The sequence below is a fragment of the Grammomys surdaster genome, unplaced genomic scaffold, assembly GCF_004785775.1.
Source record: "Grammomys surdaster isolate TR1022 unplaced genomic scaffold, NIH_TR_1.0 238, whole genome shotgun sequence".
Classification (NCBI taxonomy): Eukaryota; Metazoa; Chordata; class Mammalia; order Rodentia; family Muridae; genus Grammomys; species Grammomys surdaster.
The window spans coordinates 3,062,499-3,080,032 of NW_021604683.1; the positions used below are offsets into that span (position 1 = coordinate 3,062,499).

At 50.3% G+C, this 17,534-nt stretch overlaps 1 protein-coding gene across 1 annotated transcript in view; it reads left to right on the forward strand.

Annotated features, from left to right (window-relative positions):
• The window catches only part of Ntsr1 (neurotensin receptor 1), a 39,724-nt gene extending 30,461 nt beyond the window's left edge, over positions 1-9,263 (forward strand). The window contains exons 2-4 of the mRNA XM_028774019.1: positions 5,854-6,070; positions 7,928-8,018; positions 9,011-9,263. Of these exons, the coding sequence (XP_028629852.1) occupies positions 5,854-6,070; positions 7,928-8,018; positions 9,011-9,263 (561 nt within the window). The remainder of the gene's footprint in view (positions 1-5,853; positions 6,071-7,927; positions 8,019-9,010) is intronic.
• The last annotated feature ends 8,271 nt before the right edge of the window (positions 9,264-17,534 follow it).

The window sequence follows — 17,534 nt, forward strand, 5'->3', positions numbered from 1 at the left end:
GTGTGTGTGTGTGTAGGTTAATGGTTGATGTCAGGTGACTTCCTCTATCACTGTTCACATTGTCTTTGAGATGGCCTCTTGCTTACTCCACAGCTTACCAACTGGCCAGACAGATGACCAGTGAGTCTTCACCATCCTCCCTGTGTTGGGACTACAGGTGATGCCTCTGTGCCCGAATGTTTAGATGGGTGTTTAAAAACCAAGCATTTTGCTAGTGAATCTGTCTTTCTGGCCTTCTGCTGCCATTTCAGACCATTTGCTTCTGCCTGCCCTCTGACATCCCACAGTCCAGGAAGCTGGCATGAGGCAATGTCCTCTAGCCAGAGGTGAGGCCCAGAGCCTGGTCACCCAGGAAGAAGCCAGAGCCTGGTTTTGTTCAAGCTATGAGTCCTTTGTCATGCCTGAGGCCCTGTGGTAGAGAATGGAAGACCTGTACCAGTGTCTTCCCTCACACTGGCCATCTCTAAATCATCTTCCTGTGGGTGAGGACACGCCCTTCTGTGTTCACTGTAATCAGATTTATTGACCAGGGACACAGCACTAATCCCATTGAGACTCCGATGTTGAAGAGCCAGATGTCCACGGGGAAGTGCAGTGGCCAGCTTTGGCAGTAGGTGGTAATTACAAATTGGGAGGAACAGGCAGGATATTCGCTGCACTACCCACAGAATTACATGGTAAGAAAGCACACAGCAAATTGTAGGGCTGGAGATTCCGCTGCAACGGGGTGTCCTGTTAGGCTCACATTCAACATACATCCTGAGATGTATGTGTATCCTGCTTACAACCACTGAGCCCCAGCAGCCAACCTTGTCCCAGGCTTGCAAAGCCTTGCTCCCAAGCCCAGCTGAGGGCTTTTCGTGGTCTCTGGAAACGTGAAGCTAATGTCCATGAGTCCCAGGCTTTCTTGGCATGGAACAGAGAGCTTTCTTGGATGGCTCAACCTCTGTCAAGGGCTCCAAATGCACTGTGCTTAGCACTTGGCCCGATGTTTAATCCTTCAGTGTCAAATCAGCGCCCTGCATCTTAGGAAAATGCAAACAAAAGGCGTATCAGCAAACCTGATTGAGTTGGCTTGGGTTTTCGAAGTAGAAACACGGCAGATGCTTCTTAGCAAGTGGGAGCTACTGTTTAGGACACTCTGACCCACGAGAGGAAAGGCTACTGTTCTAGCCTGACGTGGACACAGTCATGGAATCTGTTCAGCCAAACACTGCCTTTCTGACTGCAGTATAAAGTGAGCCTTAGGCACAAGCTGGGGCTCTTTCCTGCTCCACTGCTGTTGAGTACAGAGGTGGGGTGTGGGTCCAGCAGTACCCAGCCCACCCACTCTCTACTGTACTGCCACTAAAATTGCTGGGGATTTTGAAGTCACTCGCTGCTGCTCAGCAGATGTCCCACAGATTTGAGCATTCTAATAGGCTTTTTGGCTGACACATATTCGAAGGCGTGACAGACAGACTTCAGTCCTTCCCACCCCTTTCCCGCCCTGAAGACTTACTCCCCTACACAGATGGTTTGGGGCCACTTTTGAGAGGGGCTAGAAACACTGAAGCATCTTGTCACCTGTTTCTACCCTCCACTCAGTTTTAAAAAAAAAAAGCCCCACACCACCAGTTGTGCTGAGGACTCTGGGCCAAAGCCAGACCCTGCACCCACCCTACTGTGCTAAGCTTTCTCCAGGGACTTAGGGCCTGGCACAGGTGGACAAGGGCAGGGCTGTTGAGAAGGCCATTTATGTAATCCGATTGAGGCCTCCAGGCTGAGTCTGTGGTCTCCTGACAGCCAAACTGGTGCCAGGCCTGCTGCACAGCCAGGCACTGACAGGATGTGGATGTTCAGGGTTTTCTGTCGCCAATTTCTCAATCAGACGGCAGCCTCTGCACCTCTGGACAGCAGGAGGGAAGAGTCTGGCTCTCATATTGAAGGTAGCCAGTATACAGAGGTGGGGGATTGGATGTGCCATCTACTGGGGACAGAAGGCTGCAGGGGGTCCTGCCTACTCTGGTGACAGCCCTCTTGGTATAGCTCGCTGTCTGTGGTGTTTTCTTTCCATCTGAGACTTGAGAATCACCCAGCAAATCTCCCATTTGGACTCTGTTTGAGGTCCAGGCTCTTCCAATAATCCTAACCAGAAAAGAAGGACAGGAACCCACAATGGAGTGGAGGCAAAGTAAGGAAGTAAACAGAGGCTGCCCCAAGAGGCGCCACCTGGGAAGCGGAGGGCAGGTTCATACAGTCACTCATAAAAGCAGAGAGCCTATATTTCATCTGACTGGAGTTTGGTTCCTACCAGTCAGGTTTTCTTCAGAGCCCTTCTGAGTGGCAAATCGTGAAGCTTCAGTTTCCAGTCCTGGTACGCCTGGAGCTTGTCCCTAACATTCCCCACATCTGGGAAACACTGGTGGCTTTGGTGTGACATGGGAGCTCTTGTTCACACTTGGGCATCTGCTGTGGGGCACCAGATACAGAGTTGATGTGGTGAGACTCTTCTTTCAGTTCAGAAGGGGCACCTGAAGCGTGCACTGCCAGGCCCTGCACAGGTTGATCAGGATTTCTTCAGAGCCAGGCTGGGCTTTAGAGGAACTTGGGGAGCCACACACCCTGATTCCCTTTTCTTCCTTGCATACTCTCTCCAAAAACTGTTATCTCGGGGCACCCGGTATCAACCAGTGCCCCAGGAGCATATGCATGGGACTGACCAGCTGCCTCGGTGGTAGGCATTTGAGTTCATTCCGGTTTTGTTATTTCAGTCAAGGCTGCGCTGGAAACCTCTGATATCCGGGGTTTCTGCCGGGCATTATGCTATCATCCCTGGTCTCAGCAGAAGTGGAGAAGGGTGGCCAGAAAATGTGAGGACACAGGAACCTGCTAGTGCTGGTCTTCTATCTGCACTCTGTCCAAGGCTAGCCCATTGCTGAACCTGTTCTGGCTGGGCCTCATCAGCCACCCTTACAGGAGGCAACCCCCTGCCGGGCTAGCCCAGGCTGACCAGAAGGTCACACAGGGACTTCTACATCACCCTGCTGGTTTCGCAGATCTTAGGCTTCGCAGCCTCTTCAGTGCCTTCTTATTCTTTGTGAGCTGCTGACCGCAGTGAGGAGTTCAGCTTTTTATCTAAACATAATGGGCTTAACTAGGGGCAGGAGAGAGACCCCCAGTATTGTTCTACAGGAGAAATACAGATGAAGGTAAGAGCTGCAGTTCAGGAATCCGGGGCCAAGGTCACCTCTTGGTGACCTGAAGGAGGGGGGTACACTCCGCCAGCACATGCACCCTCATCTGTTGACACACGGACTACATATCTCCCCCTTACACCATCCGTGTACAAGCTTGAACCCACCATCCCTGACCACTGTATCTTTTCTATCCAAACCCTTCATTCTGTTGCCCTTCTCCACAAAAATATAGACTTACTCAGAGGCCAGTGGCTGAACTACCTCTGTTCCTCTTAGGTGCCATCCCAGCTTCCTGACAAGAACCCTCAGCTTGCTTCTTTTGCCCACCCTGATGGTAATCCTGGGTACAACTGAAGGTACCCAATGGTGGGGGCACCTTTGGTCATTCTAAGGTTTCTTGTTGAGATGTGGAGTCTCTCCGGGACTTGCTTGAGGTCACAGCTACCCAAGGATATAGGACTCCTGTCTGTCTAAGGTTCAAGTCTACACCCCCAACCTCCAGCCCCCAACCAACCCCATGCATTCTGCCCCTTTCTGGAGAGCCTTCCTCATGCTCAGAAATTTCTAGCACGGAGAGGAACAGTAGCAGTCAGGGTGGAATAGAAGGCAAGAACCCCAAAGGCTGGCATGCTCTTAGGGTCCACCATCCTCCCCAGAACTCCAGTCCAGCTTTGTGTGCGTGGTCAATAAGCTGGTAGCCAAGAGTAGCCTGACACGTAACTGGTCTTAGGTCCTGTCACCCATGGGAGTTGGTGCATATATCTAAAACAGAAGGAGAAAAGGCAAAGGCAGACATACTGGAAGAGACAGACACACAGAAGGGGAGGCAGAGACAGAGACACTGCATGGTATGTCCTGCCCCTCCCTAAGACCAGCAATGCTGAGTCTGGTTTCTCTCCCCAGCACGTATGCATCCTAGCTGTGTGGAGACAGGCCTCCTCTCCACAGGTTATTAGCAGTGCTGCCCAAGTCTTGCTTTCCTAGTTTTGGCCATGTCCCTCCCTCCCCATTGTTCAGGGTCACAGATCAGGGTGATCTGGGGTCAGTTGCCTGTGTGTCCCCAGGACACCTGGGGCTGGTTTGGATAGACACATTAAAAGATGCTATGGGTTCTTCCAGCCATGTGGAATAACACTGACGCATCCTGCTGTGAACTCAGCGTGATCCTCAAGCTGACAGAGGTGACAAATGTTTCTCAGGTTATCCTGTGCAGCCAGGGCTGTGGTGCATATGCAAGTTGGAAGGAGACAATTTGAAGCCTGGGGCCACACCTAATGCGGGTCAGAAAAGGAGTGAGCCTGGGAACTTCAAGTTTAGGAGCAGTGACTGGTCATTAAGGGCCTGGAACCACCCCCCTCATTTTGCTGGTTTGCTCCAGCTTTGGCCAGTCCTAGAGGTAGCTGTCTGCTGCCTGTGTTCAGCGAGGTGTGGTATTTTAAATGTTTTGACATTTTAAATCTGTGTTGGATATATCCAGTGTGTTTAATTCCACTGTGACTCACCAGGAATCAAATTAGTGTATCTCCTGGGATGGAGCACAGCTGGGCCCAGAGCAGACAGAGGACTTCTTGCTTGCCCTCTATGGGCTTCCAATGAAGTGAGCTAAGCACGTGGCAGGAACAGCTCTGGATCCTGACCCCCTGGGGAAAGATGGAACAGGCCCTCTATTCTCAAGGTCAGAGGAGATGTGGCGTGGGGAGAGCAGAAAGGACCCAAGAAGGAGATGGTGCTGACCTTCTCTTGAGCGGTGTGTACCTTGCCTGTTGAGCAGAGATTTGTGAAAATGGCAGCTTGAACTGCCTTTTTCCCAGGCCCCCTCAGGGGTGGTCTGAGGATACCTGGGAGTGGAGGCAAGGCCTTCACAGGTGCTTCAGCTAAGTCTGAAACAGGTCTGGGGAGTGCAGCCAACTCTAGCACCCTGGGTTCACCGCTGCCCTCATTCCAAGCATCTGGTCATAGCTGCCCTTGCACAAGTCAGGAGCTTTATGTTGGCCACATTCTCCATGCACTTCAACTAGGGTATGTATACATTTGTATGACTTTTTTGCTCCTAGAAGCCTCCAGAAGGCAAAGGTCAGCTGGACATTGGTGAAGAAACCGGACTGAACTCATACAGGCTAGGAAACAGATCCACGTCCCGCTGTTTCTGAGTTATTGACCACATGAGCCTCAGAGATTCCGTTTTCCCAATGTAGAGTGTATGTAGAGGCCTGGGCTGATGTCTAGGGCTAGCTTTCCTCTGAGCTCACTAGAGAGGAAATCTCGCACCACATGGGTGGGAGATTGTATGAAAGCCTCAGTGTGAACTGTTTGCATGCAAAGTAGGAGTAAAGGGTTAAGTCTCACTAGACAGGCCATGCTGAGGTCTGGAGTCCTTGTCATGATATTCTCAGACCCAGGACTCAGAGCCTGGCCGTTTGTCAGCACCTAACATCTTTCCCAGTCCCAGGTAGCAGAGGTCATGCTGATCTCTTCAAAGCATGCTGGAGTGGAGTGTGGTGTAGGTTGAGATCTGAACTGGAGGAGGAGTTCCAGGGGAGGGGCCCATTCTGGTGGGCAGGCCAGATGGAGTATGATCTTCCTACCTTGTCAAGTACCTCCCAACTCCAGATGATAGTCCCCAGGTCTGGTGAGTAAACATCTGTGTCTGACAGCCACCTCTTGTTCTCTGCAGGTTAACACCTTCATGTCCTTCCTGTTTCCCATGCTGGTCATCTCCATCCTAAACACTGTGATTGCCAACAAACTGACCATCATGGTGCACCAGGCCGCCGAGCAGGTCCACGGCGTGGGCACTGTGGGCACCCACAACGGTTTAGAACACAGCACGTTCAACATGTCCATCGAGCCCGGTCGTGTCCAGGCCCTGCGCCATGGAGTCCTCGTCTTACGTATGTAACCGCAGACCTGGGGGAGCAGACAATGCTGAGAGGGCTCAACCCAGAGCTGAGTGTAAGGACGGGGGAGAGGATGTGGGTCCAAGCTCAGCATCAGTGCTCTGTCCTCTTTGTTATGGCTTCATATTGTCACTTAACCAACCAGGGGCCAGGCGCTAACTCTGAGCTTGAAGCCTTACTAACAGACATGGGTAAGCTTTCTTGCTATCAATCAAGGCTCTGTCAAGGAAGCAAGTATACCCCAGGCACACTCATAAATGAAGTCACATGACCAGTCCTGGCAGTTGGGGGCCTCCATGGAGGCAGCATCTAGCTATTCAGGACTAGAAAGTCCTGGTAACAGACCTGCAGGCAGAAGGCATGCAAAGCAGATGCCTGGTGGTTAGACGGTTGGAGGCAACAATACTGAGTAGAGCGGTAGGCCTAAATCTTACAGCTGATGCAACCTCGGGAATCTTTCATCAGGGTGGTGAATGGGAAAGACTCAGAACTGAAGTCTTTTTATCCTCCAGACCCACGTCTTGCATTTTTCCCTGTGGCTGTGGCTCCTTCCTGGTTCTGCCCCTTTCAGGTTTGCTTTCCAACCGCTCCAGGTGCAATCTCAGGGCAAACCATGTGACAATAAGAAGTCCCTCAGACCAGCCCCCAGAGCCCAGAGTGGCCGGCACCAGAACTGAATGGGTCTAGGTGGCCTTCCTTACAGATGTCCTCATCTATACCCAAAGGCAGCAAGTGTGATAAGGGCTCATTCTCAAACACCTCTCCCCAAGGTCATTGCTAGACCCCAGAGCAACCACCTCAAAAGTAACTGGAAGAGTAAGTGTTGAGGCCTGTCCTGATCCCAGGAGGAGGCTGAGGCTGAAGGTAGAGAGGAGCACCCAAGACCTCAAGCAGAGCTGTGTCTGGGGGATATTGGTGGTCAGTACTGCCTGCTAGGACATATCTGAATCAGGGCACCTGTCAACTGCATTTTTCATCCTGCCATAAAGGCCCAGGCCCACCCTATAAAGCCAGCTCTCTACCCGTCCCCTAGCCCATCCTATGAGTCTGACTCTTTGTATAAACAGAATCATACAAGATTTAGTGGCTAGTGTGTCCATTCTACAAAACATCTCCCAAGCTTGTCCTTGTTGGAGCATGTACTATAATCTCCTGCCTATTTAAGGCTGAATAATACTCCACTGTACAGTGCTCACTGGTCCAGGTTCCTGTTGTGTGCATGGACCACATGCCCACAGACTAGTGTGGCAGCAGATCCACCTGTCCACAGGCTCCCAGGTCTCTTCCACCTCTGTGATTGGCTGGGAAAGATACTATTATAAAATGGAGTGCACATATTTCTTTCAGTTCCTGTTCTTAATTCTTCCAGATTGATTCCCAGAAAAAGGGGTGATGAATTAATTACATTGTGTTTTTTTTTAATTGCTGTTTGTCACAATGTCTGCAGCATGTAACATTGTTTGCATTTGTTGTTTGGCTGTTTTGTGTGTGTTTGCTTTGTGTGTCCACCTGTGTGTGCACACGTGTCTGTGCACACGTGTGTGTGGAGGCCAGAGGTCAACAGCGGGTGTCTTCCTTTACACTCTTCACCTTCTCTTTTGAGATGTGTCTCTCACTGAACCTGGAACTGACTGATTCAGTCTGTGAGCTCTAGGCATCCACAAGCCTCTACATCAGCCTGCAGTCTCCTCGCACTGAGTTACAAATACATGCTGTTCACCGGGTGGTTTGTTGTTTGTTACTATGTTTTGTTTTACTACAAAAGAAAAGAAAAAGGCCCGTGACCTCAGGATATCATCTTTGTCTCCCATGGCTCTCTCGGTGTTTCTGAGGACAATGGCTGTCTTGCAGGTGCTGTGGTCATTGCCTTTGTGGTCTGCTGGCTACCCTACCATGTGCGGCGCCTCATGTTCTGCTATATCTCGGACGAACAGTGGACTACGTGAGTACTTGAACTCTAGCAGACAGGGACGGGGCTACATTGAGCCCCACAATCCACAAGCCTGTCTGGAATGAGGGCCAGGCTGCTCTGAGCCTGTGGCTCCAGGGAGGATGATTATAGTCAACAGGTCAGAACAGGCAGCAGACCCTGAAAGTCATGCCTGAGACATTGGTGTCAGAGTTGAAGATTCTTCTGGTCACAGCTACTCCAGGCCAGACTGGCGGGCTCAACAGAGTCACAGGAGGAGCTGTGTCTTGTCACACAAAGGGAAAAGACAGGGAGACAAGCTCAACCTCCAGCTTCAAGTCATTTGTAAACGTTGTCAACTGGGCAAATCATAGGAGATTCTGTCCAGGTTCTTGAGGAAACTGGTCATAGAGCCCCTTCTGCTAAACATGACTCAGACTCCCAGATGGAAAGTAGGTAACCAGCCTGAACCTTGTTTGCACAAATGAGTCAGCTGATGGTGACAGCAGTCCTGAGTACCAGCTAGCCAGCAAACCTACTCTGTGAGCCATTTCTATAGCAGAGCAGAGGTCCCTAGCATGCGAGAAACATCACCGTCAGGCTAATAAGGCACCAATGGACAAGACATAGCTGCTGCTCACAGGGAGATATTAAAGATCAGAGGAACAGCCCTAAGTGAAGGCTTGGGAAAGTCAGGGATGCCTGGGGATGGAGGCTAAGATCTTCATGACTAGATAAAACATGCACAGACATCAAAAGCCTTAGTGGTTCCTGTCCTTGTTGTGTGGTTTGGGACTAGTGGGCCCTGAAGTGAACAGGGCTCTATGTAGACAATCAAGATGGGCTTGATGAGAGAGAGAAGGCATGCCGAAGTGTGGCTGTGGTCAAAGCCAGATCCCCCAGGTACCCTAGGAAAAAGGCATTAGCGATGCTTTGGCACCCCCAAGCTGCCACACTGCGCATGCCTGGCCCCTGCGCATGCCTGATGAGGGTCATTGGACTCCAAACACCCCTTCCTCCAACAGGTTCCTCTTCGACTTCTACCACTATTTCTACATGCTGACCAACGCTCTCTTCTACGTAAGCTCCGCCATCAATCCCATCCTCTACAACCTGGTCTCCGCCAACTTCCGCCAGGTTTTCCTGTCCACGCTGGCCTGCCTCTGTCCAGGGTGGCGTCGCCGCCGAAAGAAAAGGCCAACCTTCTCCAGGAAGCCGAACAGCATGTCCAGCAACCATGCCTTTTCCACCAGCGCCACCCGGGAGACCCTGTACTAGGCCCTGAGTAGGTTGAAAGGAGGCCTCAACCTGTGCGCAGGGCAGCACTCCTCCTCCCCAGACCTGCAAGGGTTAAGTAGTGACCAGTCTAAACCATGTAGGTGAGGCTGGGGCACCCTCAGTGGAGGCTTTTTTCTTTCTTTCCAGTTTCTCTTTCTTTCCTTCCTCTGGTCCCTCCCCACTCCTTTCTTCTTGTCTCTTATCCTTCTCCTACCTCCACCTTAAAAACCAGAACAGAGGCTGTTTCTCTCCGGCCCTGCAAAAGGCCTTTAACAAGAAGAAATTAGCACTCACCAAGGACAGCATCCTTTGTTCCCAGACTAATGGATGTTTTAGAAGGAAGAAATGAAAGCACCACGTTGGGCCTGGGCTCTGGACAGATGAGCTGTTGTAATCATAACAGTACCTTTTAACTGCACTAACTGGACCAGACAGTGTCTGAAGTTGGATTTGGGCTCAGAGGCACAGGCTCCACCTCAGCCCCCTTATGCCCCTGTTCCTGCCCTGGTCCAGCAGATAACATGGCTTTCTCTGAGCCTCATGTCTAGACACGCTTCCTTGGCAGGCTGCCACACTGTCTCTCCCAGGGTGGTCCAGAGAAGCCCTCAAAATTCTCTTTAAGGACCAGGGCCCACAGCTGAAAACTAAGGGAATCCATGCCCTGCCTGGACAGCTATGGCCCACTAAAGAAACTCCAATTCCCGAATGTTCAGGAAGGACAAAAGGGCTGGCCTGGATTTACACAGGACAAACTTCAAGTGGCTTCACAGGGAGGGATACCTGTGCTGGGATCTTGATCTCTTGGATCTGCAGAAGGTTGGCAGATAAGTGGAGTATAGCCTCCACTGTCCAGATGGCTTTGCTGGGGTCATGCATAGTTCTGTGCATCTCATACACAGCTGTATAGACTAAGGACCTGCAGCTGCTGGGTTCAGGCTGGGACTCCTGAGAAGGAACACTGAGCCAGGTCCTCAACAAGATGCCAGTGTCTGAGACTCTACAGGTAAGGGGAGGCCAAGCACCCCAGCATCCAGCTGGCCGGCAGCCCTGGACTGAGGCATGTCAATTTGTTACCAGCCGTCACGCAGCCGCCCTGGCCCAGGTTCTAGGCGCCTGGAAAAGCAGGCACCCTTCATCTCTGGGAGCTGTCTCCAAACAAGACAGGACCATCTAGGCTGCAGCCAACAAGACTGGCTGAGAGCTTGGCGACAGCCCCAGGATGCCGTGGACCAGCAGGGTAAAAGTAGCAGGAGGGTCAAGTTCAGCCTTTTGCAAAAGAGCCTTGGCCCCGTTCTCTGGAAGAGAAACGACTGGATGGGCAGATGCTCTGTGAGAATGGTATTGCCGTGGGACGTGGGAGGCTCACTCATAGTCCAGGGCTAGCCTCTGCTCCCTCTGAACTATAAAACAATGGGTTAAAAGTCAGGGTGTCTGTGGTCACCCAGAGATATGGGGAGAGTGTTCAAGTACTTGAACCCCACAAAACTCCGCTGCTAGTAACATGACCCCTCAGGTCATTGAGGTCGGGACCTGAGTGAGTCAGGGTCATAGCTGACACCAGGAAGATATGATCACCCCAGAGGGAGGCCTCTCCTAAGACCTGTCTGCATGGGAGCCCCTCACAGCCCTGTGGAGCCACCTTGTTCAGTGAGTGGGTCACTGGCCAGTTTTGGTCATGAGGATTTCGACTTAGACTCAAGCCAGGCAGCCCAGCCCCAGGATGCTACCCTGGGTTTCTAGACCTTGGGCAAGCCATTCTTTTGAGCCCTGATTTCCTCATCTCAGCTAACTGGGACTGCCATGAAGGACTCAGCCTGGAGTAAGCCAAAGGGAGACACCTGGGGCTGGGTAGAGCCAATACCCTATCATATGACTCTTCAGAAATGCTGTGGCCTCATTATTGGGGTGTTCCAAGCTGTCACCAGAAGTCTTGGCTGTAGTCTGTAGCGTCTTGTCTGTGTGTGTGATGTAATTAGGAACATACATCCATGAACCACCAGATGCACCTGTGACTCTGGCTAGGTATCCTGTCCTGTGACTCTGGCTGAGTATCCTGTGCTCTGGGCCAAGTGAAGACGAAAACAGCCCTGGAGGCTGTCCTGAGTGTCCTGGCTAGAACATCTGTCAGTGTGCCCCAAACATCTGTCAGAATGTCACCCACCTTATTATACTTCAATAAAAGACAACCTTCCTCATATCTCTCAATAAAGAATAAAGGAAGCTGTGTATATCCAGTTTGGGCCTTTATATTGTGCATCCATTCACACATCTGTTCATTCAGGCAGTCACAACTGGTGAACATAAGCCATGGTGGATGTCATGTCTTCTAAAGACTGAAGGGATCCTGTCCACCTCCCTGCCCTCCTTCTTGTCCCCCACACATACCTTTGCTGCCAGGGTTCACACCTGTTCACACCTGCTGCCAAAGCTCACACTTGTTCACACCTGCTGCCAGGCTTCACACTTGTTCACACCTGCTGCCAGGCTTCACACCTGCTGCCAAACTTCATGCTCGTTCTCAGCAGACACAGCACCACAGACGGTTGAACGATGGCTGTTTTAAAACTGGTTAAAATTAAAACAACAAAATTTTGGAATTTCAGACAGTACCATTTTCCTTAACGCCAAGAAGTCTATGTCCAGGATGAGGAAGAAGAAGGAGCAAGGCTCCTGGCTTTCACTCAAATGTTAAGTGGCCCAATCTGAGCAGGGCTGCACTCACAGTAGATAGGCACCAGAGAGGACAACATGATGATGGTGACCATGAACACCTCCCAGTCTTGCCTCCAGGACAGTAAAGGAGACTCAGAGCCAACAGGATCCCTTTCAACAGCCTCAGAAGCTGACACTCTCCGGCCCATAAAGTTGAGTCCCCAACCACCTGAGTCTTTGGACCATAGTCTGAGTATCACTAGCCTGCCCAGATTCTCTCTCTGCCTTGGGATTATAATGTTTGAGTTAAGCTCACTATTGCTGTGATGAAACTCTGACCAAAAGCAGCTTGGGGAGGAAAGGGTTTATTTCACTCACAGCTTCATGAAACAGTTCATCATCAAAAGCAGTGAGGGCAGGAACTCAAGCAGGGTAGGAAACTGGAGGCAGGAGCTGATGCTGAGGCCATGAAGGGGTACTGCTGACTGGCTTGGCCCACGTGGCTTGCTCAGCCTGCTTTCTTGTAGAATCCAGGACTTCCGTCCCAGGGATGGCCCCACCTACCATGGGCTGGGTCCCACCCATCAATCAGTAATTAAGAAAATAATCAACAGGCTGGCCACAGCCCAATCTTACAGAGGCATTTTGTCAATCAAGGTTCCTTCCTCTCAGATGACTGTAGTGTGTGTCAAGTTGACATAGATCTAGTCAGCACGTTATCGCACACAGTGTTCTCTGCCACAGAAGTTCACCTGCCCAGCTCCATCATCCTGCTCACTGAGGAGAAAGGAAAGTTGCCTACTTCCCAGATTGAGCGGGGTGGGAGACCAGTAGTGTGATGAGACCTGAAGACGAGAAGAGAATTGTGTCCACTTGCTTAACTATTGGACGACGTGGGTAGGTATGGGCATGCATATATATGTACGCACACACTTCAAACAGACTGAAGACCCAGGGCCCTGGCTTTGGAACCACTTAGATACTTTTGGGACTGAGGCACACCCTTTTCTGCCTCCTCTTACCACAGGCAGGGGCCCATACTCCAGCCCTACCCAGGTCACCAGGGCAGGGGCACACATGAAAGAAAGGTGCTAAGATGGCTTCCAGGATTCCTTTCTCTCCTTCTGGAGTCGTAGTGGACCTCACAAACTCAGGAGTATGTAAGCCTGCTGGCCTCACCCTCCCAGCCCTGCCTTGCCCTGTAGAACCAGAAACTCAGACCTAGGAATCTGCACTCCTAACGGCTGCTCCAGCAGGATTCTTCCTGAAGCCCAAGAGTCATCACATCCTCCCCAGCCTCTCATTCATTCATTGATCCTGTCTGGCTTCCTTGGGCTGACTCCCTCTCCTTTCTGATGAAGCTGTGAGGCTTCTACATATTACAAGAAAGTCTTTCCCTCTCATGGGCATGGGGAACTGGCTGGCATACAGATCCAACAGACACACAGACAGGAACACCAAAGGAATGAAACACTAATGGAACTCCAGGCTGGTCACAAAAGAAAGACTCAGGGACAGCCATCATGTGTCCTTCACACACACACACACACACACACACACACACACACACACACACACACACTGAGCACCCCTCTGATCTTAGCAAAACCCCTCTCTGCTCTGATCATGTGAGTGTGCCTCTCATTCTATGCCCTGGACAGAGGAAGAGGCTGCCAGCTCCGTCACCATTGCTAGGCAACAGGGCAGGGCTTGGGAGCGAATCCTACTGTCTAAACACATTTGAAAGAAGAAAGAATGCCAAGCTTCCTGTGTCTTCGAAGCTCCCCTCCCCAAGTCCCCCCTCCCCCTTCCACCCCCTGCAATTATGATCTGAATTCCAGTTTTTATCAAAACACCATAGAAACCACGTCCAGGCTGAGTTTACAAGAGAATGCTGCTACGTGCAACAGGGCAGGAGGGAGCTGGGGGAGTGGGAAAATGAGGAGGGGGGTAGGGAACCCAAGGCAGAGGAGCAGGCAAGGAGTAAGTAAGAGGCAAGCAGAGGCAGACAGGGCAGAGGTGTGCTGTCCTAGGATGGAAAGGGCTGTCAGCTCCTGAGTAGAGTAAGAAAGCCTTCCCAGCACGGACCTACATGTAAATGCATACCATGCACACACATACTCACACAGATACATGTCCACATACCAGCTGCACATACACATCTGTGCTGAGTGCAGCCGCAGGACCTTCCTCCTTGGAGATCACTGTGGTCTGTGTGGCTGAGGGACATGGGCAACATCCCACTCTTCTGAATCCCAACCTTGCTCTTTCACAGACAGCCACTGGGTATGGCAGTGCACTCGGGAGGTGGAGGATCAGGAGTTCCAGGCCAGCCTTGACTATAGAAGAAACTTGGGGCCAACTTAAGATTCTGTGTCAGAACAAAGAAAAAAAGCAGACAGCAGGTGGGTTCGGAGCTGTGGGTGAAGTGACTGCCGCACAGCACAAGGACCTGAGTTTGCTGGGTGATTTGGATGCCAACACCCACTTTTTGCCAGAAGCAGTGTGGCTTATACCTGTAAACCCAGCACTGGGTGAGCAGAGACAGGATCCCAGCGGCTTGCTAACCAAAATACTGAGCTCCAAGTTCAATGAGATACCTTGTTAAAAAATAAATAAATAAATAAGGTTAGTATGCTAGCACACACAGCCTTTAATCCTAGCACTCAGGAGACAAGGGTAGGGGGATCTCTATGAGCTGTAGGCCAGCCTGTTTTCCATAAACTTCAGGCAAGCTAGGGCTACACAGTAAGACCTTGAACCTAAAAGAAATTATATACATACATATACATACATATATACATACATCATATGTATTGTACATGCATATACATACATCATATATATCATACATATATCTATATATCACACATCATATATATCATACATGCACCCATATATAACATATACGTCATATATAGCACACATATATAAATCATATATAGCATGCATACATATATACATACATATACCATATATGGCATGCATATATCATGTATAGCATACATACATATATACACACATCATATATGTTATACATATAGACACATATCATATACAGCATACACATATACATATATGTAGCATGCATGCAAATATATATCATACATCATATATATTATACATACATATCATTTACATGTGGTATATCTATGATAGAGGACTAGAGAGATGGCTCAGTGGTTAGGAGCACATAGTACCCTTGCAGAGGGACTGAATTCAGCTCACAGCATCTAGGTCAGGTAGTTCACAATCTCCTGTAACGTCAGCTCCTGGAGGACCCGATGCCTCTAGTCCAATGAGCACAATCGCTTGTGTGCACAGACCCAACACATACACATAAATAAAGATAATAAATCTTATTTTAAAAAAAATAAGGTGAAGACCTATCAAGAAAGATAAAGCGGGGTAGGGAAGAGGATAAAACATTCTCTTGCCTGAGGCTAAGGCTGAGGCTTTCTCACAAATCCACAACCTGCACAAAAGATAGATGTACACTTTCATAGTCTGGATGGCCGGATGATCACTCACCAAGCAGGCTGTGCTTCCTGGCTCAAGAGACATTGAGACAGGAGACAAACATGTTTCCAATACCTCGCCTGCCTTCTAAAGAGCTTCTGTAAGGAGGAACTGAATCCAGGCAAAGTTAGCCCCAGCAAACAGCCAAGCTCCAGCTGTGATTGCTTGTAAGCAGACCAGGCAGTGACTGGTGGTACTTAATAGATACTTGGCTCTATTGATCAAATAAATGGAAGAAAGGCCACTTCCTTTGTCAGTGCCGCAGATGGAAGGGCTGGGCAGTCAAATCAATAATCCTCCCATGCACAGCATGGAGATGTGCCCCTAATGCGGGGTCAGCAGACAGGAAATCAGGGTTCCACTTCTGACCATGACATTTCCTAGGACAGGAGAGTGCAGGGTCCTATGATAGAGATGAACTCAAAACCTTCATAATGACCTCTGGGTAGACGCTTGTGTCTCCTAAGCTGCGGCCACCTGCAGAGCTCTGGGTAGAGCAGACATATTTAGACAAACATATAGAAGTCAGCTACATACTTAGAACTGGTGGCACTCTGCCAAAAGCCTTGTACACTCATTCCTGCTTAGCAGCCATGCTGCAGACAGGGATGGACCGATTCTGCAAGGAATCGGTAGGTCTGGGTGTTCCAGTTTGGGGCTGGTGGAAAGAAGAGAGCAAATAGGAGCACATCTTGGTAGTCTCTCCCAAAGCACTGTCTACACCTCAGGACTCATGTGTTTTATGGGTCTACTGCACACTAGTCCTCTCAGTCCCCTGGGACTCAGGAATGTCAGAAGTTCCATGGCTCCCAGAGCTGCTGTCTCTTGAGGCTGGACAGATGCCCCAAGTTCTGCCTCCTGGTTTCCTATCATGACATTTTACCAGCTGTCCGACACTGTGCTTCCTTTGCCCCCAAGGCCCATAGCTCTCCTGCAAGCTGTTGATTCTGGGGCTACGTCAGATCCAGATACCATAGCAGACTACCACTCTTTGGGAGATAGACTCAGACACTCATCTCCCAAAACGAGGCCAAGCAGCGAAGTCACCTAGAAATATGATTTCCACAGCAGCCCACAAACAACTGTGAGAATCAGAGGGAGGTTCAACAGCCCAGCTCCCTCCCCCATACCAACATCACAGAGGTACCTGAAGCCCAGAGCCCCAACTCAGAGGAGGCTCCAGCTGCCTTTGTTACCAGAGGATTTCTCTGTGGTATGGCAGCCTTACACAACCCTCACTCCTGTTATCCTGTGTTCTTCCAGGTAGACATGGATGGAGGGCTGTCTTTAGTTTGTCAGTTGTCTGATAGCAACAGATGATTCTGTGTCTCACAGGACATGCAGCACCCCAAAGCCACACTGCAGAATTATTTCCATGTGCTCATCAGGGTCTGTGGTGAGACTGTGGCCCTCCCCTTTAAAGTTGCTAGCAAAATATTCCACAATGTTCTCCTTCCTTGCTGTACTAATCACAAGAAGCTTAGAGGAAACCTTGAATCCTCAGACTGAGGGTCTCCCCTCCTAACATTCATGGTGTGACCTGACATAGCAGCCTTACCATGGCTGTCACAGGTGATCAAGCATGTCCACCTTATGCTCAGAGGATTCCAGTCATAAAACTTCTCTCACCCACACACCACTGGGGACCAGAGGTACCCAGGTCATGTGTGTCACTTACTTCTTGGACCAGAAGACACACAGCTCTGTTTGAAACAATCCTCTTGCCTTCAGCCTTTCAATCCCAGACTCTCTACCTGACTATCCTGCAAAGCCCAAAGGGGAACAGGTGAAACTGTTTCCCACCTCTGCCCCCAGAGTATCCTAGATGTCCAGAGGAGACCTATGAGCAGACATTGAGAAGATGCTCTAACCTGATAGGAGATGGTGTTCTCGAGAGGGACGTAGGCTCCAAACTCATTGTTTTGGACCAACAGTGAGCTTGTCCATCAGTTGCTATCTCTGCTCCCAAAAATAGCAAATAGCTCCACTCAACCACCTAACTTCCATCCTCAGGCCCCCCACAGGCCTGCCTCTCTCTCTCTCTCTCTCTCTTTCTCTCTCTCTCTTCCTCTCTCCCTCCCTCCCTCCCTCCCTCCCTCC